Consider the following 26,298-nt stretch of genomic DNA (forward strand, 5'->3'; position numbering starts at 1 on the left):
AGCAACAAGTAGGGGTCAGTCTTACGAAACCTTTAATGGCTTCTAAAGAACTATCTTGTATATCAGGTAGGCAGGCAGGAGGCTGGAAGAACTCAGCAAGCCAGGCAACATCAGGTGGGCAAGTTAACATTTCTAATGTACCCCTTCTTCAGGAGTGGAGGTGACGCAAGGGAAGCTGCAGATAAAGGGGATGGGGACGGGCATGGTGGTGAGGTGGGGATAGGTGGAAACAGATCAAGGGTATGAACTGGTTGGTCGATGGGAAAGATGAATCTGGTAGGTGGCTAAGATGAATGGACAGGAGGGTGAGGGGCTTGGAAGGAAGGGAGGTCATTTGAAACTGGAGAACTCAATGTGGACTCCTCTGGGCTATAGGCTGCCCTGGCAGAAGATGAGGTGTTGGTCCTCCAATTTGCCGTTTGATTTGTTGTGGCAATGAAAGAGACCAAGGATGGTCATGTCGAAAAGGGAGTGAGAAGGGGATTTAAAATGGGCAGTGACTGGGAGGTCTAGTCAGCCTCTGCAGGCCCAGCTGAGATGCTTGGTTTTCATTTGGCCTTCCCGATGTAGAGAAGACCACATCGGGAGCAGCGAACACAGTAAACTAGGTTGGAAGAGAGGCAGGTGAACCTCTATCTCACCTGGGACTGTTTGGGGCCCTGGATGGAGGTTGGATAGGAGCGGAGGGGGGGTATAAAGCTAGCAGGTTTGCATCTTTTCTGGTTGCAGGGAAGTTACCTGGGGGTTTGGGGATTAGTGGGTAGAGTGCCGCAAACCAAGGATTGGCAAAGGGAACAGACATTGCAGGGGGGGAGGGGGAGGGAGAGGGGAAGATGTCCTTGGTGGTGGGGTCTCAGAGTTGGCAGAGGTTTTTGAGGATGATTCATTGTTTGTGAAGACTGGTGGGGTGGTAGGTGAGGACAAGGAGTTGCTGTCTTTATTGCATGGGAGGGGGTAGAGAATTTAGAGCAGTGGAATGGGTATAGAGATGATGCGATGGAGGGCTGTCTGGATGATAGAGAAGGGGAAAGAGGATCATTCAAAATAGGTAGATATCTGGGATGCTTGAGATTGTCACATTGCTCGGACAAGGAGACATTCCAGAGGTGAAAGAATTAAGAGAATAGGATGGAGTTCATGCAGAACACTGGGTGGGCGGAGGTGTAGTCCAGGTAGTTGAGAGGGTCCGTGCTTATAGTAAATGCCCGTCTGGAGACTGTTGCCAGAGATGGAATCAAACAGGTCAAGAAAGGGGAGGAAGGTGTCCCAGACAAGCCAAGTGGATTTGAGGATAGGGTGGAAGTTGTGGGCGAAGTCGATGAACTGTCCCAGTTCAGCCCCAGTTTATGCGCAGGACACTACACCAATGCAGTCATTGAAGTAACAGTGGAAGAGTTGTGGCACAGTGCCATACAAATTATAGCCCAGAATACTTTCCATAGCTAAATTGGCCAGCCAGCCACTTAAAGGACTCAGCATTTTTCCCAAAGACGACAAAAATCTGGAAAATTCCACTCACTAACAAATAAAAAAAAACTTTGCATAACTTTGCTATTAAAATGCATATCTGATAAATAGTTGATTTAAATGTAAAGCAACTAAATGGAGACATTTTCCTGCATTAAAAAGATATAGAAATGCAGGTTGCTGCATATTAAATGACACCCTGTACTAAGCATTGTCTGGAAAAGCACAGTAGTTAAGTGGATTATAATTTAAATGACAAGATTCATAATACAGTAAACAGCCTAATACAAACAAAAATTTCAGGTGTTATTGCATTTTCTTCTGAGTATAACAGTATAGTATCAATTTGTTTATTTCAGTCATGTAATGTACCTGAACAAGAAAAGGACACCATTCTTAGTAATATTCAGCATCCATATAAATTTCAGAAACGTTTAGATATCAAATAAGAGTCCTGGTATTGAGGTTTTAACATTAAAAATTAAAATTTCCATTATCATCAGCTGAAAATTATACGGAATTAGGCTCTCGATATTTCCAACATAGCAAAAATCAAAGTATGCATTTTTTTTAGTAGAACAATGTAGCCCTGTACAAATTTGACATCCCAACTCAAGGAGTTTGTATTCAAGATGCAAGTTCATAATTATTGATAAGGCAGCAGTGGTCAAGCTCACCCATCCTCTCCAGAAAATACAGAAGAAAAAAAATGCACAGATCAACTTACAACCACAACAAAAAAAACCCTCACAGAAGTCAAGAATCCTTTGTAATCAGAGTTTAAAGTTATGCTTGTCTCTTAAGAATACAGGGAGAATTAAGATAGTGACAAAGGAAAATATTTAAAATATAACCCTAAAAATCTGTTTCCTAATTAAGAATTCAGTCTTACCCATTATGTGAAATGTCTAATTACACTCTCCAGAGTCATTTGATTAAAACTCAAGTTCAAAAATGGCAATACAACCATGGAACTAGATCTGGCCTCTTTAAAATTGCATCTGAACCTGATAATGCAGCAGCCTTTCAGTAGCACACCAAAATATCATCCTGTTTTAGGTACTCAGGTTTATACAGCCAAGCTACTGCTGACATGACTAAATTAACGTACAGCATTGGACATTTTAATATGCTGGTGAGACATGTTAACACATTTGAAAGACAATAAAGCTAATTGTTTTTCAGCATCTACATTTAATCACTCACTGGATTACTTTGTAATTATCAAAAAATTAATTATATTTGAACACAGATTTTCATACACACAAAACAATGCAAGATCCTCAAACACGATTATGTCAAACAAAATAAAAACAAATTGCTGGAGAAACTCTGTAGGTGTGGCAGCGTTTGTGGGAAGAATGTCCACTAAGTTGCTGAATTTCTCCACATCACCAGTTCTTTGATGTTTTATTTATCGAAAGAAGCTCAGTCATTAAAACTTGCTAAATTGCTTTTAACAGTGAAATTCAAAACCAACTCACTTTTCAAAATTTAACATTGTGAAGATATTGTATTCAACAATTCAACTGAACAGACTTTAGAAATGTATTCATGCCGTCAAAATAACCAGCAAAAATTCTATGATTATGTTGATTAAAGTACTTATTGCTCTTCAGGCAAGTAAGGTATTGGAAGCTGTAGGTTGCAGTTAGTTCTGGAATAAATTGAAGAAATTGTTTAGTTTCACATTTCCAAAGGAGTCTTAACAACTAAAGTAAAGCTCTTTTGTTAGCATTGAAATAATGCAAGGGATTTGCTTTTTCTCATTGCAAGCCTCTGTACTTGTGCTGGACTCAAATTCGAGTGCCACTTTATGGTTGACTCTAGTGAGTATCTGCATGATCTCCAGTTCCTTGCCTTGCCTATCAAGTACATGGCATAACGACTGAATAAACCATGAACCATTGCCTGTATTTCGCCAAGAGTAATAGCCTGGAAAAGATAAAATAAAATGTCACAAGTATTTAAGACTTGCATTAAAAAGCTTTTTAAAATCAAAATTTAGTATCTATGTTAACAACATACACTTGGAGTTTGTCATGTGATTATTCCAGCATCTGCAACACTTAAAATATCTTAACTCTCTTTCCCTTAAAATACTAGGTCTCACATATTGTTAACTAGATGGCGGACTAAGATGGCAATGGCTGAGGCCAAGTGGATGATAAAGGAGACGACATTCAGTGGTAGTGGCAGCAATGCCAGAATGAGGCAAATGCAGCTGCACCCTAGTGCAAGGTCAACTGGCAAGTGCCGGTGCCGGGGCTGAATTCCCTGACCCATGGGCTGAGCTGAGGCTCCAGGTCTACAGCTAGACACAGGCACTTGAACAGGCGTTAGCATCAGCTGAATGGACAGCAGAGGACCATTTCAACTGAGGTCAGCCAGAACTCCAGATGTATGGATCCAGCTCCGATGCAAAAATTGCAGGAGTGGCAGTAGCAGATGCCTATAACGACACCCAGAACCCTTAGAGTCGCAAGCTGTGTCAAGCAGAGTAGCAGAAGAGGAAGAAGGGGAGAAGAAGATAAACTCTAGTTTAGATAGAGAAAAAGAAAGAAAAAAAGCCCAGGAGGTGGGAGGTGTGTGGAAGGGAGAGAAGAGGAGAGGGCCTCCCAATTCCTAGTCTCTCCTTGACTTCCCATCTCCATTTGGGTATTCCCCACCAATCCCTCTCCCCACTACTGAAACCCACTTTAAAATCACACGCACCTCCGTGTGTATGCAGAGTGATGCATTTGCACATGACATCCCGTGTAAAGTATACAGGGTGACAATGTACAGTCAACAGTGCTTGGAACAGTGAAATCCTGAATGAGTGCACATGCCCCGTAGTTGAGTGTCAGCATACACTGCCTTTTTAGAATCTATTAAGTAATAATGTGTGATATATGGAAAGTTAAAATGAAAACCATCAGTCAACATGATTTTACGAAGAGCAAATTGCAAATGACTAATTTGCTATAGTTCTTTGAAGATGCAACAAACAAAGTGGAAAATGGGGATCCTGTAGATGAAACATATCCGGACTTCCAGAAGGCATCTGATTAGGTTGTGCACTAAAAACATACATATACAGGATCACACAAGATTATTGATAATTTATTAGCTTGGATAGAGATTGGCTTAACAACAGAAAGCAGTCATAGAATCATGCCACAGGGTTCAGTCCTCAGGTCCCAATGATGTACAATCTAAATTTGTGACTTGGATACAGGGTTAGAAGGTACCATAGCCAAATTTGCAAATGACAGAAAAATAGATAGAAAAGTAAATTGTAATAAATGAATAGGGACAGATTAGATGAATGGGCCAAAACTTTGGCAGATAGATTTTAACATGGACAAGCCAGAGGTTATAATTTTGAGAAAAATAGAAAAGCAATTATCTAAATGGAGAGAAACATCAGTGATTTCGGTTTCCTTATGCATGAAAACTAGTATGCAATTACTAGTATACAATTAATGCAAATGGAATCTTGGCATTTATTGCTAAAGGGATAGAGTATAAAAGCCAGGAAATATTGCTGCAACTGTCTAAGGCATTAATGAGATTACACTTGACGCGATGCTTCCAACTTTGGTCCCCTTATCTGAGAAGGGATGTAGTTGCATTGGAGACAGTTCAGAGGAGGTTCACTAGATTGATTCCAGAGATGAAGATCTGACTTTTAAGAGAGATTGAGCAGTTTAACCCTATAAGAATAATGAGGAGATCGAATTGAGGTCTACAAGATGCTAAAGAGGACTGACAAAGTAGATGTATAGAGGAGGTTTCCTCCTGCGGGAAAGTCTAGAATGAGAGGCCATAAGTTTAGGACAAGATGAGAAATTTCTCCTCTCAAAGGGTCATGAATCTGTGGAACTCATGACCCTGGACTGCAGTGGATGCTGGCACAGTGAATAAATTTGAGGAGAAGACAGATAGGGTTTTTAAATCAGTAGCGGGTTAAGGGCTAATGGCAAGTAAGTTCAGGTCAAGCTGAAATCAGTTATGGTTGTATTAAATGGCAGAGGAGACGAAAGAGGCTGAATTGTTGCTCCTAGTTCTCATGTTGCTGTTATGATGGAGGCTCGTGGCATGTTGTCTAAAAATTTGGCTCCTAAAAAGGAACATACCCATGTATAGCTTCAAATTTGATTTGCATTTCTATATTGTGCACGTTAAGAATGATGTTATTAATTTACTGAGATTAGAAAATGATAAAGATTGCCCAAAATTTTGTACACGTACATTGAAATTAGGTTTTTAAAGAAACCTGCAAGGCTCACTCTTAGCATTTTTGCAAACTATCAAATCTTCCTCCAACAATCATAAATCTTACATAGGAATAGTCTCCAGTGAATGTGGATTGTTCTTGATCATTTTACATTCAATTGACCACCTAGCGGAAGCCTGAACGATTAGTTTCAATACCAGAACAATGCTTTTTCACTCACCAGGTGCTGTAGAATAAGCATACAGGAAGTCAGCCTCTATAGGTATTTTTTTCAGGGAAGTACTTTTTTCATCTACAACACTGTCAGTCTCAACACCTCCATCAAATTCATTTCCTCGACAAGCCTAAAATTTAGAACAGAAAAGCACAAAAAACAACTTAAACATGACATTAAAATCAGTTAAGGAAACAAATAGCTTGCTGCATTTTGATAACATTTTCCACAGTTCACTTGAGCATCAACTTGGGACCCACATTATGCTGAAAATGTTGAATTCTGCTGAAAGAGGTTTACAGTTAAACTGATTATTCCTTGCTTAAAAGTCTAGGCAGATTATTAAACAGTTAAGTCTCTAATTGTGCCTCATCTGCCCTCACTCAACATCCACTTTTCAGCAATATTCACAGTGAAGAACAGACTTGCAATTCTAGTATTTGGGAATCTTAATGCAATTGCAGAATTTAATTTTGAAAAGCACAGCAGTTCAGGCAGCATCCAAGTAGGAGAATTGACATCACGGGCGTAAGGCCTTCATCAGGAATGAGAAATCAGGAATTTAGTTTGACAGCTTCACGTTGTAATGCCGTACACCAAGCATGCTTGACAAAATAAATTTACTTTATCACACCAACTGAATATTTTCAGGATGGTTTAATGCATTTTTTCATTAGTATTGACTTGTCTCAGAGTCAGAAGACATTGGACTCCAGCCTCATTATGGAGGGGGTACATTGGTTTATCATGTCATTTGAAAATCTGTCAAAGCATGCTTAGAAAAATAAAGCATCAATTCATTTCAGCTGTGCATAAGTTAGATGCTGAATTTGACCACTTAACTGATCCATGCTACAAATTTTAAACAGCTGACTATAAATTTCACAAGAATATTTTGAAAATGACAGCACAACATTGTTACATGCTTTATCTTCCATCCTACAGCAATGGAAAATGAAAATTGTCCAGAAAAACTAAACGTATTTAATCTAGCAGATTTGTTATGTAATAATACACAAAGCTTCAAAACAGCATTGTTGCATTAAGAATCCCCAAGGAAATATACAGATCTGTACCCAAGACTGAACCTCAACTAGATTCAGTGAAAGATTAAGTTTACCAACATCTCAGTGGAATAAATCATCAAATGGATTCCACAGAATCCTACAAACATGTCTATATCAGAGACTTGTTAAGTCAATAGACAGCATGCCAATAACAGATTTCAATATCCAGCCTTGCCTCATATCACCCAATACCTTTAGGGAAGCAAAAGTCCATCAATCTCAGATTTTGTATTTAAAATTGATTTAGTATAAAGTGTAATTTACAGAAGAGAATTCCAACTTCTATCACCTTTGCTTTGTCAAAGTGCTTCCTAATTTCACTCCAGACAGATTTAGTTTTAAATTTAAAAATTAAACTCTGCCAGGTCACTTAAAGCAGCAGAAATAATTTGTTTACTCTGTTTATTCACTTTCATATATTGAAAACTTAATTACAGTTAATATAACCTCACTTTCATGCAATCTTGTCTTGTATCATCATCATTGGGAATCTATATAATATCCTAAGTACATGCAGTACTTCCACTTAGACCAACATATCCTAAGATGTGGTCTAACCTGGGCTTGTCAGAGTGGCAGCATGACCCCTAGCCTGAAACATGCTTTTAAAAGGTCAAGATTGGATGACCTCATTATTTGCCGATATCGATATCTACCCAACTATTTTAAGCATTCACTTCATTCATTTGTAATTGCATGCTTTCATCACTACACACATGACACAAGGGTATTCAACATCAAAAAACTTGCATACATAGCTTTCTATCCCCTTATCTAATTAATACACAAAATGTGAAATGCCAAACAAAGATATATGTTAGAATGGTTGGCTCAATGTACTCCACTGTTTCCTTAATTTCCTCAGCTGGCCAATAATTTACCTTCACTTCCATAAGCCTCAACTTTGACTTTGAGCCCACGTGCTTTAGAAGTCTGCTAAAACAATATATGTGCTATATATACAGAAATGCGCTACAATCAATTTTTTGAACAGGTCATATTATTCAGTGACCATTTCACTAAAAAGACTAATAATGAATGTTCAATAGCAACATGCAACCATAAGTTCTTTATCTTAGATCCTCAGCAATAATTCAAATAATTTACAGTGGAATTTAAACAAAAAAAAACAGGGCAAACTCCCAGATCTTAGCGGATAAACCCAAGTTAGCTGATAAGTAAAATCAGGAGCCAACCAGGCATTCAGTACAGGGTTTACAGCAACCAGAATGTCATTCATTCCTGCCAGCTTCTGCCAACTGAATGGTGCAGTTCTGAAAGAAAACACTCGCTCACAATTCCCAGAGATGCAACCAAGTAAGCTAGTGGATCAAGATTCCTTCAACTATAAACCTAAAACCAACATGTGGAACATTCAACTAAATGCACAAATGGAACCAATTCCATGGTATTAATGTGGTAATTGTTCCCAGGAAGACTTGCTACAAAGTAAATCCCAGGCCAGTGAATCTAATAAAAGATAATTAGGTGTAATTTATTATTGGGAGGTGAATACGAACAATATCCTCGGCAAATCAATGGTACCTTCAATAGAACAATACCGAAGAAACTCAGTAGGTCTGGCAACAACTGTGGATAGAACAAGAAAGTTGATGCTTTGAGTCATCTATGACTTTCCTTTGGAACCAGTGGTACCTTCTGCTAGACGAAATAGGTTATACTACTTTTCTTATGCATGTGCTTATTGTCCAAGAAAAGATGTACTGTCAAGTCAATTCTGATGCTCAGGAAAATTTAACAAAAGATGCCAGGCAGCTCATGAATTTATGATTAAACTCAACAATGACTAATTCAAAAAGTATCCTGAATGTCACTTTTAAATCATTTAATATAGCTCAATGTTGAAAGAATACAGAAATGGCAAGATAGCAATGATAATTAATAAGCAACACTTTTGGAAAATAAAGAAATGAATTAACCTGTACAATGGAATGCAAATACCAAAGTTGGGCCAAATGTGAGCTATAAGGGCACCACTCTAATGTTTGATGCAGAGTACTGAAAGATCTACTAGTCAAAGAGACACTATAAATTGATGTACAAGCACATTAAAAGTTGTTGATGACAGTTATTGGTAATCAACCTGTTCAGACATGTTATGACAGATCGCTAGGTCAGGTGAATCTGGACCCTTTGCCCAGAGATAAGGGCTCTTGTGCAGTTAGTGTCCCCGATGAACAATTTGGTCAGTTAGGAATCTCAGCTAAATTGCAGCTTGATATAGTACTTTATGGGTGGCACGGTGGCACAGTGGTTAGTACTGCTGCCTCACAGCGCCAGAGACCCGGGTTCAATTCCCGACTCAGGTGACTGACTGTGTGGAGTTTGCACATTCTCCCCGTGTCTGCGTGGGTTTCCTCCAGATGCTCCGGCTTCCTCCCACAGTCCAAAGATGTGCAGGTCAGGTGAATTGGCCATGCTAAATTGCCCGTAGTGTTAGATAAAGGGGTAAACGTCGGGGAATGGGTGGGTTGCGCTTCGGCGGGTCAGTGTGGACTTGTTGGGCCGAAGGGCCTGTTTCCACACTGTAAGTAATCTAATCTAATCTAATCTTCCTCAAACAGAGGGAACTAGCTGCATACTACCTCCGGGGCCAAGTTGGGGCATCTTCTCCTAGCTATCATAGAAAATACATGCAGACAACTATAATCTAGTTTTAAAGCATAAACAAGTTACACCTAATACTCTGTGCAGAATCAGGGAATGGATCCTGCAGATAACAAAATTAAAGGTAGTGCTAGAATGGGAATCCCTTATCCAATGGATCCAGAGGTACTGTGCGATCTGTTGGGACTTGTCAATTAGGAAAACAAAAGATCATGTCTGACCAACCTCATGAGTACACAGATCCACGGACAGCAGATCCACAGATCCACGTATGACGAGGATCACACATACATATTTTAATTCTTACCTGTATAAAGAACAGCTTTGGTTTGCCAACCAAAGATCTGCATCGATCTCCTCGAAAGATACTGGTGAATTTTTTAATTTCTTCAGCACCATCTGTTCCATACAGTAACCCTTCATCTCCATGACTAAGGAAAATACAAACAAATGAAGCCATTTGGCTGTGATCTCTCTCGGCAGCTAGCAACACAAAAAAAAGGAATGAAGAATTTAAATGCAAGATAGCATGATGACACCAGCTTCATAGAGGTTTAAATGTGAAGTCAATTTCATAAGAACTAACGTTTTATTTAGAACAATCCAACTATTTCACAACCTAAAATTGCAACATCCTCATGATTTGCAGTAATACTGCTAATCCATCACTGTTACTAGGTCAAAAATCTATAATTCGCCTTCTATCAGTACTCGAGGTGTATTTATATCAAATGCACTGAAATGGTTTAAAAGTGACACCATGTCCATGAAGGCAATTAGGAACCGGCAATAAACACTGACCACTAATACTCATACCCATGAACAAATTTAAACTTACTTCTTTAAAATGATGGATGCCTCTATTAGCCTTTATATTGAGAAAAAGAATTAAAGGAAAAATAATTAAAAACAATTTTATATCTAAATAAAAAATAATACGTGGTGCCTATTTTCCTCTTCATTTTTCTTAATTTGTGGCCATTTCAAATTGATGACCCTTTTCAACTCACTGCCCAACCAGATATCATTTACATCCATCAAAATACTTTGTAATTTTGAATACTACATTAAAATCTCTTAGCTGCTCTGTTCCAATAGCCTCAGCATACCATCGTGAGTCAACTAAATGTTTCCTCTGACTACAGCTTGATGAATTGTAAGTTATCAAGCATATTGATCAAACTGTATCCAGGTTAATTTCTGCAGATGGTTTATAAAGTAATAGATTTTTGAAGTTTAATCAACATATGTTCTTGTATTTTTTAACAAACACTTACCTCTGTGCAATATTTCAAACATTTCATTGCATGTTTTATCATTATAAACCATAATATCATAGCCCAGATTTTTGAATGTCTTGTTCAGTTTAGCCGCATCTTCATCCGTACCATTACGTTTATTCATGCCTACAAAACAATGGAAGGTTATTAATAAAAAATAAATTTTACTTTCCTCATCAATTTTCCTTCCAGCCATTAACTGAACAATGGCTCCCAGTTCTAAAAGTGACAATTGATAGCCTCATAAATAATGGTCATTTGCCCATAACAAAGGTCACTATAGATCATGAACAAACAGCACAGCTAAGGAGCTCCTATTGCATAACACTTAATCAGATAGGAATCTGAAACAGGAAGCCTACTTAGATTTACTAAATCATGCAGGTAAATTATACTGATCTTGCCCTTGACTCCGCTGCAACCCAGTTAATACCAAGCATCTTCTGCCTGTCACTTGACATAAACTTTGCATAGTATTATGACAAGTTAATTGCAAGCTTTGATAAATTACTATAAATGAATGACTATTTTGTTGTACTGTGGAGATCAAAGACCTTTAAAATATTAGTCTATAATGTTCACACAGATAAGTGTCTAGATACAAGCATTTCAGACAGAGCAATGTGTCATCTCCCAAGGGTAGCCAAAGTTGATAAACTAACACACTGGCTTTGATTCAAGTACAGCGTAAATTCTGTTCTACACAGAACACAAATTATTATAGAAGTTTTCTGTCCCAACCAATGTTAGTGCTCATTTTCTATACAAGCATATGTTTAAAAAAAAAGGCAAAAAAAAAAAATTACCTGTCACTGGATGGAAATTCTTATTGTTGAAGATAAGACACATGCCAATTTGCTTGTAGTTCATGTTATATTTTATATACTGGTCAGGTACCGCATCCACTGCCAGAGTATCATCAGCCAGTTGTTTTTGGCTTCTGAGGAATATAAATCTGTTTCAGTGTATAATAAAATTTGACAAACATTTGACCAAAACACATCTTTGCAATTTCAAAACAGAAATAAAACCAAAACAAAGCATACTCAATTTCAATTTAAATCATGGATGAGTGTTCCTTTTTGGATGTTCTTGTTCTGGTCTTAGTACAAAGGCTTGGAGAAGACAGTTTAGGTGATAAATAAGAGTTGGGTGTGAAAAATATTTACAAAATATTGTCCAAAAGTAGTCAAACAGTACAATGCTGTTACTACTTTAAATTCTCCTAAAGGAAAACAGATTTAGATTTCATATTGAAAGTTTCATTTCCTAAATTCTTGATACGTCTTTTCCTTTTGACATTGTTCATCTGCTCTGTTGGCTATCTACAACATTTCGCATCTTCTCTCTAGATACTACAGAAGGCAATGCTCCCAATATTCCAAACTGAAAAACTAATACTTCTTTACTCTCCACAGTTGCAACCTGACCTGATTAGACTTTCCACATTTTGCTGTTTCAACTCAATTTTGACATAATGCTTTGAAATGATTTAGCAGGGCTCTGACTTGGTTGCAACCAGCTCCAGCAATCCTGAGTGAGCTTCTACCAGGAAACAAAGTTAATATCAATTTTCCTAAGAAACAACTTCAGTGTGTTTGTAGCACTTTCTTTGATTACCATGATAACACACTAGATGAAGCTCTTCATTGAAGATCCATTTTGTAAAAGTGTCAGGTGTTCAGGCTACATAGACCAACTCAATATGATACTGATGCTTGGTACATCAGCTGAGCAAACACCTCAAGTGCCTGGCATTGCATCCTACTATTTTGGTCTTCAGAAACTTCCAAGGGCAGTTTAAGTGCAAGTGTTCGAGCTTCCCAGAATGTTGTTGTACATAAAAGACTTTGACTGTATCACAGAGTCAGCAGGACTATTACAATATAGAGGTCCAGTTTAGTAGGCAAACCTAATGCTCTTAATTCTCAGATTGATATTTAAAGTTTGAAGACTACATTTACTTTTGCAATTCTTGTGTGTATCTCGTCATCAATATAGACGATGAGATTGAGTAGTGTAAGCCTATACTCACTAGATTTTAGGAGAATGAGAAATCTACTTGAGGTATACAGGATACTGAAGGGTATTGATAAAATAGATGGAGAGTGGATGTTTCCTCTTGTGGGGCAATTTTGATCCACGTTTCAGGCTGTTTTTGTAAAAGAGATGAGGAAGAATTGCTTCTCTTAAATGTCTGTGAATCAGTAGAATTCACTACCCTAGACTAGATAAATTTGAGAAGTTAAGATTTAAATTAGTGATGGGTTAAAGGGTTACGGGGACAAGGCTAGAAAGTAGAGCTGAGGTCGAGATCAACTACGATCGCATTAAATGGTGGAGCAAGCTCAAGAGGCTGAATTGCCTATTCTTGCATTAGTTCTTAAAAATGTATGAGTGAGTGTGGGTACTGAGAAATAAGTGAACTCCATGCTGACAGGTTCTGGCAATAGATTGAAACGTTAGTTTTCCAGAAGGCAGATCAGAGCTTCAGTTTTTAAGTTGATCATAAAGCTGAAATTGTCACGTGTTGGAAATCAGAGCCATGGTGCATGTTATTTCAGCCTTCTAAATCTAGACTCCTTTGTGGTTTTTGTCTCCTTATTTGAGGAAAGAGCATTAAAAGCAGCTCAAAGAAAGTTCATTCAACTGATTCCTAGGATGAGGGGGCTAACTTATGAGGAAGGGCTGATCATGTTGGGCCTGCAATCGTTGGAGTTCAGAAGAGGTGAGGTGATCTTTATGAAAGATCTAAAAGCCTGAGGATGAATGTTGAAAAGACTTTTCTCCTTATGGGAGAATTAGGAAATGGTTTTAAAATAAGGGGCCCCCCTATGAGGCAGATATGAGATTTCTTAAGCTGAGGGTCATGAATGTGTGGAATTCTTTCTTCCCCAAACAGAGGAGACAGGGTCAAAGTTGTACAGCACTGAAAAATATCCCTTCACCTAACTCGTCCATGCCAACCAGGTATCCTAAACTGAACTAGATGCACATGCCTGCACTTGGCCCATATTCCTCTAAACTTTCCCTATTCACATACATGCCTTTTAAGTGTTGTAATTGTACACACCCCTACCACTTCCTCTGGCAGCTTGTTCCATAAACACTAACCTCTGAAGTAGTTGCCCCTCAGGTCCCTTTTAAATCTTTCCCCTCTCACCTTAAACTTATGCCTTCTAGTTTTGAACTCCTCTACCCTTAGAAAAAGACCTAGGCTATTCACCTTATCTATACTCTACATGATTTTATAAATCTCTAGAAGGTCATCCCTCAGCCTCTGATGCTCCAGGGTAAAAAAAAACAGCCTATCCAGACTCTACTTCTAACTCAAAACTTCTAAGACCTGGCAATATCCTTGTAAATGTTTTTCTGTGCCCGTTCCAGGTTAACAATATTCTTCATTTAGCAAGGTGACCAGAATTGTCGCAGTATTCTGAAAGTGGTCTCATCGATGTCTTGTACAACCACAACACGACATCCCAACTCCTGTACTTAATGCACTGACCAATGAAGACAAGCTTGCCAAACACGTTCTTCACCACCATATCTGTGATGCCACTTTCAGGGAATTGTGAACTTGCACCCCAAAGTCCCTCTGTTCAACAACACTCTCCAAAGCCCTACCATTAACTGTTAATTAACATTTAAAGAACAGTCCTTTAAAATATGACATGAGGTAGGTAATGTTTAAAACTGGAGTAAAATTCCATTGAGTGCTCTTTAGCAAAGAAAAAAATAAAAACAGGATACCTGTACCCACTAAGGTAGAAACAGTCCAATCTGGACTTTCAACTGCTAAATTCCTCCATTGGAAAATTAAATAACTGATAATATAGGAAAATATTCTACAGTAATACTAGAGTAACCAGTCTCTATGGGTGGAAGGAGTTGGATGGTGCAACTTGATGCACAGGACTACCTGCACTGATTGACGTTTGCCACTAGATGGAAGCAAGGACCTCAGTTCAACAACCACCAAATGAAGGAACAGCGCTCCGAAAGCTAATGCTTCCAAATAAACCAGCTGGACTAGACGCAGAGCCTAACAACTAAGAACATCAGGTGGGAGAGGAAATACAACTAAACAGGTGTGGAGTAAAACTTTTTAATTACTTGAAACACAAAAAAGGTGCAGTTGTAGCATGTATAAGAACACCCAGATCCCCTATGCTACACTTTGAGTATCCCTCCATTTAATTAATATTCTACTTTTTGATTCTTCCTACAAAGTGCATGGCCTCACACTTTCATACATTAAACTCCATTCGCCAAGTTTTTGCCCATTCACTTAGTATCCCACTACAAATTATTTATGTCCTCTTCATCTGTCCACCCATCTAAAGCTGGATCAGCAAATATAGATATATTACACTCTTCTCCCTTCTCCAAGTGCCAGTATAGATCATAAACAGTTGAGACCCTAGGTTTGAAACTTGTGAGCACTCCACTAGGAATGTCTTTCCAACCTGAAAAAGACTTATTAATTTTGACTGTCGTCAGGCGTTAGGCTAAATGGCCTAAAGTTTCCTGCTTTGTCTCTCCCTTCTTGAACAAGGGTGTCACATTTAAAGTTTTCTAACCTGCTGCAGGTCTCCTGGAAACCAATGAGCTCTAGAATAGAGATTTAACCAATCTGTGCAGAGATTTTATGACATACTTATGGAACAGGTCAGAATTGAACTTCAATTTTCTGAATTAGGGACACTATCAAAATGTGCCAAGAGTCTTCTATTTTCTTAAAGCAGCAACAGCCATAGATCTTGTGCAAAGAACCAGCAGGGTAGTTATTTTAATTAACCTGCTCAAACATGCTACAACACATCAGGGCAGGTGAGATTTCAAATGAGCCTTGGACCTTTCAGCAGAGGTAGAAGCACTGCCATTTTGTCACAAACTCCTTAAAATTCCAGTAACTGATGTGATAGGAGTTGAACCAGTGTAGCCAGAATATTAGCCTGGGTGTCTAGATTGCTTATCTAGTGGCATGAATACTGCCTCCCTGAATATGAGTACATGTATGTGGGTTACATTGCACCAATTTCCAGGTGTACTGAAGCTCAGGACTGGAGGTCAAACCACCATTGCCAGCTGCTCCAGCAGCAGCAGCAGCAGCAGCAATGCTAGAAGTAGCAGGTCCCTCATAGGGTAGATAGGATGAACACAGTTACACCTGGGAAGAGGCAGAAATCTCAAGTGATATAAAGGCAAAACTTCAGCCCTTTCAATATGGCTGAACACGATTGCCTGATATATTTTTGACAGGTTATTCACGACATCTGCAGTAACCTTAAGAGCTGAACATGCAATGCTAATAGTTGACAAAGTGCCTATTACTGGAAGGCCACTTCCCTTGGGTCTCCACTGCCTGTCAGTTTGATGCAAGTGTTCTTAAAGGTTTGTGTGCAGAGGAAGTAAGGAAATATTTTGTGGAGGGTGAACTTAAGGCTCGGTTGAGAGAGGACAGGAGGCGGAGGGGTACTATGAGTTGCTTGATTGTGGATGCAAAGTGTCTGTTCAGAATAAATAAGGTGTCGGCAGATATCCCTGTTGTGAGGACACAGATGAAATCCCAGTAATTCTGCCTGGAGAATGGCAGGTGAATAAGGCAGCCTCCAGGGGAGGCAGCAATGCCAGGATGAGCTGGTTGCAGCTCCGCTCCAGCCCAGGGTCTTCTGGTGAGTGAGGAGCAGATCTCAGGATGACTCTCCCAGCCCAGACTCGCAGGCTGAGCCAAGGCTCCAGTTTTGCTGCTATGCCTGGGCGCCTGAACAATCAGAAGCATTGGTTAAAGGGATGGCAGGGGACCCTGACAACTGATGATAGCACCTGGAGGAAGACCGGATGGGGAAAGAGGTACGGAACCCATGCATCCAAAGATTCATGGCAACAGTTCAGATGTGACTGTTTTGATTGTGGCAGCAGTGGAGGCCTATCACTTAGACCCCAGAGCCCGTTTCAGAGCTTCAGGAGACCATTCCAGAGACTTGGGAAGATGTCAAGCAGCAACTGGAGGAACAAGATGTGCAGTATAATCCTGCATCATATTCAGTGTTTCAGAATGGCGATGTGTGGCAACACTGCGGGGAACATGTGGGAATAAAGAAACTTTTCACTTTTTTTTAATACACATGTAATGATAAATCTAAATCTAGAGAAATGCGTACGCCACATTGTGAGAGAATATTGTGTCACATCTGACTTGATGCACTGTCTGTAGGTTGGATGAGAGCACGTTTCTAACTTACTTACACATCTATTTGGTTGGAAAGATGTAAAATGATTTTTTTCTCTTGTGGATGATTCCAGAACTGGGACATTTAAGGTTACGTGTCATCGTTTAGGACAAAGATAAAAGGTGATTTTCTTTCCCCTCACAGAATTAGGTGACTTGGAACTCTGTGCTTCAGAAGATGGTAGAAGCAGAGTCACTGAAAATTCTTAAGGAGACCGACTTATTTTCTTGCCTAAGAAAAATCTAAGGTTATTAGGGTTAATAAGAATGTGGAAGTTCAAATCCAGATCAGGCATGGCAGAGCAGGCTTGAAGAGCAGAATAGCCTCCTATTTCATATGTTCGTTTTTTTTTAAATTACAAAGTTACCTTCAAACTTAATAGTACATTCAATTGTGATTACATGTTCCTCATAGGATCTATTACTATGCAATTAGTAGTTAACTTTGTGTAATAAGCTCCATCAATAAATTAGCAATAATACATTGACTTCCTCAAGATCTCAAATTCTAGTTTGTTGATGTAAAAGTGATTCAAATGCAGCATGTAATAAATATACATTTACATTACTATTGAAAAGGTACAATGAACACAGTTTATTGAACTCAAACTCATTTATACTTACAGGCTTACCTACTTAATTTAGGTAAAAGTCACTGTTCTAGGCATACTCATCTTCTGTCAGTACTAAGTTAAATATGCAATACATCTATAATAGAATATTTTTTGATGAAGATGCCACAAGTTGCATAAGGAGGTCTTAGCATTTAAGTATGATTTTTAAAAATGAAATTAAACCAACTCACCCTTCATAGACTGTACTGGATTGTGCATCAACAGTATCACCACCAGACATTGTCCTCGTATCAGCCATGGCTACTAAAATAAAAATATACTTGTTATTTCATATTTGAATAATTTTGCCCACATAATATACCATCAACAATATGCATTTGGATACGGAAAATATTGCACAATTTGAAAAAGATGAATCTTGCACAAAAACTGGAAATCCATGATCATGTTGGCTAAAAGGCTTTGAAAAGGTTGGAGCCAGAGAGGTATAAAGATTGATATCATTATGCAGTTTATCAGTATGACAGATTCAGAACTGCAGAGTGTAGAGTCTTAAGGAAGTTGCAGAACAATACAATAATTCAGTTACTGGATAAGCAATCCAATTTTGGCAGTTTGAAAATACCAACCCAGTTCTTTAAAAAAATTGCTGAAAAGGAAAAACGTATGGTATCAGAAAAATGACATGCAGACATCCCTACCCAGTTTGGCCTACGTATGGCCATAAGACTGAAGGATTTAGATGTAGATCACTTGATCCTTTCAATAACATCACGGCTGATTTGATAATCCTTAATTCCATCTTCTTGCCTTATCCTCAGAACCTTGATTCCCATACCAATTAAAAATCTATCGCAGCCTCGAATACGCATAATGATCGAGCCTGGACAGCCCTCTATAGTGAAAGCCTCTCCTATCAGAAGAAATTCCTTGTGTTTTAAATGAGAAACCTATTACTCAGATTATAGTCTCTAGTTCTATACTTTCCCACAAGAGAGAAATAAGCATCTTGCATCTATCTTGTCAGGCCCCCTAAGAATCTTGTTTCAATAAAACTTCCTCTCATTTCGACTAAATTCTTCTAAATGAGTACAAACCCAATCTACTTAACCTCTCATAATAAATGCATACCCAGAATCAAATTGGTGAACTGTTTCTGGATGGACTCCAATGCCAGTATATCTTTCTTTAGGTAAGCAGACCAGACTGCAGTTTGACTGCGAGTTGCACACTTTTAGAACGACCTCCTTATTTTTATACTCTTTCCTTTATTGGTCAGAGTACAGGAGTTGGGAGGTCATATTGCAGCTGTCCAAGATATTGGTTAGGCCACTGTTGGAATAATATGTGCAATTCAGGTCTCTGTCCTATCGGAAGGATGTTGTGAAACTTGAGAGTTCAGAAAGGATTTACAAGGATGTTGCCAGGATTGGAGGATTTGAGCTATAGGGAGAGGTTGAAAATGCTGGGGCTGTTTTCCCTGGAGCGTCAGAGGTGGAGGGGTGACCTTATAGAGGTTTACAAAATCATAAGGGGCATGGATAAGATAAATGGACAACGTCTCTTCCATGGATGGGAGAGTCCAGAACTAGAGGGCATAGTTTAGGGTGAGAGGGGAAAAGATATAAGAGGGGAAAGATATAAAAGAGACCTAAGGGGCAATGTTTTCACACAGAGGGTGGTATGTGTATGGAATGAGCTGCCAGAGGAAGTGGTGAAGGCTAGTACAATTGCAACATTTAAAAGGCATCTGGATGGGTATATGAATAGGAAGGGTTTGAAGGGATATGGGCCAGGTGCTGGCAGGTGGAACTAGATTGGGTTGGGATATCTGGTCGGCATGGACAAGGTGGACCAAAGGGTCTGTATTCATGCTGTACATCCTTTGGGATGAAGATGAACATCTTATTTGCCTTTCCAACTGCCAAAAGTCTTGAGTGCTACTTTTTAGTGATTCATGCACAAGGATACTCCAAATTCCTTTATGGCACATCTTCCTGCAATCTTCCCCTATTTAATAGTTCTTCTATTCTTCTTGCCCAAATGCAAAACCTTACATCTTTCCACATTATAACATGTTTGCAATGCTATCATGAAGACCTTCAGCCATTTCCTAATTCCCAATTTCCCTAGCCTTGTTTTCTAAGGGGCTTATAACAACTTTGGCCTTTTTTTTATAAAGAAAAAAGGATTTCTTTAAGCAGCTCTGATGATCCATTTTATGATAAACTTGCTAATTTTCCCTCAGGACTATTTTCTCCTTTTTGTTGGCTGTTAAAACTTTCCCAATCTTCTGGTTTACAACTAAAATCTCTCATCCCTATGTCATTAGCCTTAAGTTTAGCGTAATTGCTTTGACCAGAGTTTCTTACTCTTAAACTGAATGTTCAATCCTACCAAGGAAATCTCTTACTCAATTTCTTAAATCTGTCACATTACCAGATCTAAAGTAGCAAGTTTCTGGGTTGGATTCATAATATTGTTCCATGAAACTGTCCCAAATACACTGAATTCTTCCTCATGTCAATTTCCCAATGTCTAAGATGTTTGAAGTCAGCAATAATTAGCATAATGCCTTTCTTACATGCCCTTATTCTCTAATCTTATGACAGAATTACTATTAGGGAATTTATAACTTTTTAACCACCAATACCTTTTCCTTGTTATTTTTATCTCCATCGAAATGGATTCTACATCATTTTGATCCAAGATCATTTGTCATTGTACTTAGTTCATCTCTTACTAACAATCCTCCCTTCCAACCAGTGCTTTTGAAAAGTCTCATATTCTAGAATATTTTGTTGCCTACTTTAATCTCCTTATAACCTTAAATGTCTAAGGATATGATTCCAGTCCTGTCCCAAAATGCTCAACACTTACTACGAACTAAAGTCCCCACCTGCCTTGAAGAAGACGGTTATCATCCCAGAGATAAAGAAAAATCACGTAGCGTGTCTCAATGACTACTGCACAGTTGCTCTAACATTCATAATTGTGAAGTGCTGAGAGATCAGGCATGGCTCACATCACCTCTAGCCTACCAAACTGCCTTGACTCTTTGCAATTCACTTACCATTGCTACGGGTCCACAGCAAATGCCATCTCCCCTGGTCCTATACTGATCCCTGGAACATCTGGATAACAGGGCTCCTACTTGAACGAGCCATCAATAACATAACTTTAAACAAATTCATCTGTAATATCCAAGAGCTAGGGCTCGACTCCCCCTTTGTAATAGGATCCTTGACTTCCTAACCTGTAGACCACAATTAGTGAGAATAGGTAATAACACCACCTCCATCATAATCCTCAACATTGTTGCTCCACAAGGCTGCGTATTGAGCCCCCTACTATATTCCATATAGACTCAACCATGCAGCCACATCCACTTAATAAGTTTGCTGACAACACCATTATTAAGTCAGAACTCAAAACAATGATGAGACAGAATGCAGGGAAGAGAATGAAGGCTTAGCAACATGATGTAAAGACAACAATGTCTCCATCAACTTCAGTAAAATGAAGGAGCTGGTCACTGACTTCAGTAAGTGGAGCGGAGGGTACGCCTCTGTCTGCAATGGTGAAGTAGAGTTGGTTGAATGTGTCAAGCTCTTGGCAGTAATGATCAACAACAGTCTGTCGTGGTCACCCACATCAACATGACAGTCAAGGAAGCACAACGCCTCTACTTCCTCAGGAGGCTAAGAAAATTCAACATGCCCACAAAGACACTTTCCATTTTTTATAGATGCATCCCAGAAACCAGCATGGTATGACAACAGTTCTCCCCAAGATTAGAGAATCATGAACACAGCACAATACATCACAAACCATCCTTCCATCCATTGACTCCATCTATATTTCCCTATCTCTGGAAAGCAACCAACATAATCAAAGACCCCTCCCACCCCAGTTATACTTTCTTTCATCAGTCAGAAAATATAAAAATTTTAAAAACATGTAGAATAGATTCAAGAACAGTTTCTACAGATTCTTCCCTGCTGTTCAGACTTTTGAACGAACCTCTCAAATATTAATGCTGATCTCTCTGCACTTTGCAACTGTAAAACTGTATTCTGTACTTGGTTCTGCTACCCTCATGCACTTTGTACGGTATGATCCACCCATATAGCACACAACACTTTTCACTGTATCTTAGTACATGCAACAATAAATCAATCTTGTATTTCTTCTGATGTAAAAGAGCCAACACATTCTCAGGGCAACCAACAGGAAATACACCAACATTGTCAGCAACACCCTCTTTTTTTGTCCCCAGAGCCTTTCCTCGAGTTTAAGATCACTCCACACAGATTTCTACCCTGTCACAGTGATGTCATTGGCAACCACTTGCGAACAACTGATTGTCCAAGGAAACCGTGTCATTTGTCATAGCTTCCATGGGTTTTTGTCTGGTTAGGTGAGCCAGATGTGAGAGAAGCATCTTCGACCACACATTTGAAAGGTGTTTCCGGGAGATGGAAGTGATCGTTGGTTTTGATTGCAGCATCCCTCTGCCAACAAAGAATCCTATTCCGTCACACAGGAGGTTCCTCCAAGTCAGTTTTTGTTTTCTGAACGATGGATCTTGGTATCAGCACAAATATCATGGTCAAATATACTCATCCTTAGATATCCAAAGGCAAATTTTGCAGGTTAGATGCAATGTTTAATCTCTACATCGATGAGCATTAGATGAGAGGGAGCTTCCCAGTTGAGGGAAACATTCCACATTTGAGAGGATTTCTCTGTTGATCTTAATGTAGTGATGGAACAGAATTTGACCTAGGATGGGATGGTAAATGATTTGAGTCTTCTTAAAGGTTGAGGCCGAGACCAATGTTTTGATATTCCTCCGCAAAGGTAGTACCAAACAGCTATCAAAGTCACTAATAACATCTGATAGAGATTGTGGCAGTGGTAACCTATAGTTCCTTGTTTAATTTGCAACTGTTGGCATGTTTCACCATACCACATTCCTCCTATCCAGCTACAAACAGAATTCACCTGCAATAGTTTTTCTTCCCATTCCCACACCAGCACCTCACTTCCCAGGGAATATACCCCTCGCACCTTTCTCTCTTATGCCTCTTAGTGACTATGTGAAAACAAAGCATCAGCTTACACAAATACACTGATAGCACCCAGCTCGAGCTCCACCACCTCTAAAGACAGCAGAGGGTTCAATAAACTGTCATGCTACTTATCCAGTACACAATATTGGATAAGCATGAATGTTTTCTCCAACTAAGCATTAAGATCAAAGCTATCAGTTTCAATTTTTGCTACAAATCTGTTCCCTAGTTCAGGGAATTCCCCAACAATTGTCAGAGGCTGAACATGACTGTTCACAACCCTGATCTTGTACCTAGCCAACATCAGGTTCTGATCATATAATTGTGCCATTATTACAACCATCTATTTCCATTTCTGAAATCATTAACTCAGCTCATGTTGAAACCCACAACCTGACCTTCCTTCCCTCCAGACTTGACTATTGCAACACACCATACTAACCACACCACAAGCCAGCTTATTTTCAACCCTCTAAGTTGACCAAGGCAACATTCATTACAGAGATAATATAATACAAAGAACTGCAGACATTAAAGATCTGAAACAAATAGAAATTGCTGGAATGGATATGATATAGTTGGGAATTAGAGGGGCATGGCTGCAGGGTGACCAATGACGGGAACTGAACATTCAGTTTTTAGGAAGGACTTACAAAGAGGAAAAAGAGATGGGATAACACTGTTAATTAAGAGGCCATTATTTCAATAGCAAGGAAGAATGAGAGATCTGGTGAAGTGCAATTGGTACAGGTAGAGCTTAGAATCATCCAGAGGCAGAAACCAATAGTAGGTATTATAGATAGACTCCAAAGTTTAGTGGTAGTGTTGAGAAAGACACTAAACGGAAATAAGAGATGCAAGCAATAGAGGTAAAGCTACAATTATAGATGACTTTAATTCATGCAGAGCAGGGAGGAAAATCAGTAACAATGCCATAGAACAGGCATTCCTGAAGTATGTGCAAGCTAGTTTTCTGGATCAACACTTTGAGGAGCCATCCTAGACTTGGTATTATGTAAAGGAGAAAGGAATAAATAGCAATCTAGCTACTCGAGGTCCCTTGGGGGACAATGACCATAATATGATAGAATTCTTAATTTAGATGGACAATAGTTAGCTGATTCAGAGACTACTGAGCTGAATTTAAATAAAGAAAACCCCAACAGTTTGAAGTGCAAACTAGCGATGATAAATTAGGGAGTACTAAAGGAAATGACAACAGATAGGCAATGGCAAACATTCAAAAGGGGGCTTGGAGCAACAATTGCTCATGCCCATCGAGCAAAGGTAGCCTGGTGATGGGTAACAAGGGAAACTAAGGATAGTATTAGGAAAGGGTGGGCAAATAGGCTAAAAAAAGGCAGCAGACTTGAGGATAGGGAGCAGTTTAGATTTAGCGAAGAAGAACAAAGTGATTAGGTGGGGAATAATAGAGTGCATGAGTAAAACTGTAGGGAACATACAAATCTTCAAACAATGCTGATCTTGTTAATGTTGATCTTGCCTAGTGCTCTGTGCGGTGTAACCTGTATGCCTCTGTCCAAGTTTCATCTTCACCTATGGTCTATATGTCCTTGCCTATGATCTGCCTATATTGCTAGTAAACAAAGCATTTCACTGTACTTACGTACACATGACAATAAATCAAGCCAAATCAAGTCAACTGATAAAATCTTCTACAAGTACATAAAGAGAAAAAGAAGAAAGAAAACAAAAGTAGATCTCTTAGAAACAGGAAAACTTAAAATTAGAAAAGAGAGAAATTGTTGATCAGTGAAATACATATCTTGCTTTAGTCTTCACAAAGGAAAATACAATAACATCCTAAAATTGTTGGGAATATAAGATCTAGCGAGAGAGGGGAACTGAAGGAAATCAATATTATTAAGCAAGTGGTATTGGGGAAACTGATAGGATTAATGGTTTATAAACCCCCAGAGCCTGATCATTTAGATCCCAAAAGTAATTAAGGAAGAGGCCCCAGAAATAGTGGAAGCATTGATGTTCATCCTTCAGGATTCTATACAGTCTAAAAGGGCTTATGCCTAAAGTGTTGACTTTCCTCCTCAAATGCTGCTTTTCCAACACCACATACTTCCTATAGATTGGAGGGCAGTTAATGTAACCTCACTTTTTAAAAAAGGAGGTAAAGAGAAAACAGGGAAATATAGATTGGTTAGAATGACATCAGCAGTAGGGAAAATGCTTGAAATGGTTATAAAACATTTAAAAGCACCAGCACTTGGAAAACAGTAACAGGATCGGACACCGTCACCTTGAATTTGAGATCTACTACAGTTTTGAGCATGTAACTAGAAGAGTTAATAAGAAGGACCCAGTGGATGTAGTTTACTTGAACTTTCAGAAGGCTTTCAAGAAAGTTCCACAGAAGAGATTAGTATGTAAAATTAAAGAGCATGAGATTGATTTATATTATACTTTATCTGCCAATGTGAGGTTATCACATATGAAAAACAGGAAGGCAGATTGTCTAAATCGGAATAGATTGGGAAAAGAAGAGGTAAAATAATACCTAAGTGTCCTCATACACTAATCGCTGAAAGCATGCATGCTGGTGCAGGAGGCAGGGAAGGCAGGAAATGGTATGTTTGCCTTTATAGTGAGATGATTAAGTATAGAAGCAGTGATGTCTTGTTGGAATTAAAAGGTCTTGGTGAGACAACCCTCAAGGATGATACTCAGTTTTGAACTCCTTAGCTGAGAAAGGATGTTCTGGCTAAGGAGGGACCTTACCATTAAGTGTATCTGGATGACTAAAGAAATTGAGAGTTTGATTAAGAAAAAGGATGCATATGTCAGGTATAGACAGGATAGATCGAGTGAATCCTTAGAAGAGTATAAAGAAAGTAGGAGTATACTTAAGAAGGAAATCAGGAGGGCAAAACGGGAACATGAGATAGCTTTGGCAAATAGAATTAAGGAGAATCCAAAGGGGTTTTACAAATATATTAAGGACAAAAGGGTAACTAGGGAGAGAATAGGGCCCCTCAAAGATCAGCAAGGCGGCCTTTGTGTGGAGCCATAGCAAATGGGGGAGATACTAAATAAATATTTTGCATCAGTATTTACTGTGGAAAAGGATATGGAAGGTACAGACTGTAGGGAAATAGATGGTGACATCTTGCAAAATGTCCGAGATTACAGAGGAGGAAATGCTGGATGTCTTGAAACGGTTAAAGGTGGATAAATCCCCAGGACCTGATCAGGTGTACCTGAGAACTCTGTGGGAAGCTAGAGAAATGATTGCTGGGCCCCTTGCTGAGATATTTGTATCATCGATATTCACAGGTGAGGTGCCGGGAGACTGGAGGTTGGCAAACGTGGTGCCACTTTAAGAAGGGTGGTAAGGGCAAGCCAGGGAACTATAGACCAGTGAGCCTGACCTCAGTGGTGGGCAAGTTGTTGGAGGGAATCCTGAGGGACAGGATGTACATGTATTTGGAAAGGCAAGGACTGACTTGGGATAGTCAACATGGCTTTGTGCGTGGGAAATCATGTCTCACAAACTTGACTG

The 26,298-nt window shown here is 39.1% G+C and overlaps 1 protein-coding gene across 2 annotated transcripts in view; it reads right to left on the minus strand.

The window, feature by feature from the left end:
* Window positions 1-615: 615 nt before the first annotated feature.
* The window catches only part of casp3b (caspase 3, apoptosis-related cysteine peptidase b), a 40,885-nt gene continuing 15,202 nt past the window's right edge, over window positions 616-26,298 (minus strand). Inside the window, exons 2-7 of one of the 2 annotated variants that reach the window (XM_043705779.1) lie at window positions 17,919-17,988; window positions 11,685-11,818; window positions 10,876-11,004; window positions 9,906-10,081; window positions 5,910-6,033; window positions 616-3,402 (exon numbers count right to left, since the gene is read on the minus strand). In XM_043705779.1, the coding sequence (XP_043561714.1) occupies window positions 3,173-3,402; window positions 5,910-6,033; window positions 9,906-10,081; window positions 10,876-11,004; window positions 11,685-11,818; window positions 17,919-17,986 (861 nt within the window). In that variant the 5' untranslated portion in view covers window positions 17,987-17,988 and the 3' untranslated portion in view covers window positions 616-3,172. Of the gene's footprint in view, window positions 3,403-5,909; window positions 6,034-9,905; window positions 10,082-10,875; window positions 11,005-11,684; window positions 11,819-17,918; window positions 17,992-26,298 lie in introns of both variants that reach the window. The other variant, XM_043705770.1, reaches the window with a different exon arrangement.

The sequence above is a fragment of the Chiloscyllium plagiosum genome, chromosome 2, assembly GCF_004010195.1.
Source record: "Chiloscyllium plagiosum isolate BGI_BamShark_2017 chromosome 2, ASM401019v2, whole genome shotgun sequence".
In the NCBI taxonomy this organism is placed as follows: Eukaryota; Metazoa; Chordata; class Chondrichthyes; order Orectolobiformes; family Hemiscylliidae; genus Chiloscyllium; species Chiloscyllium plagiosum.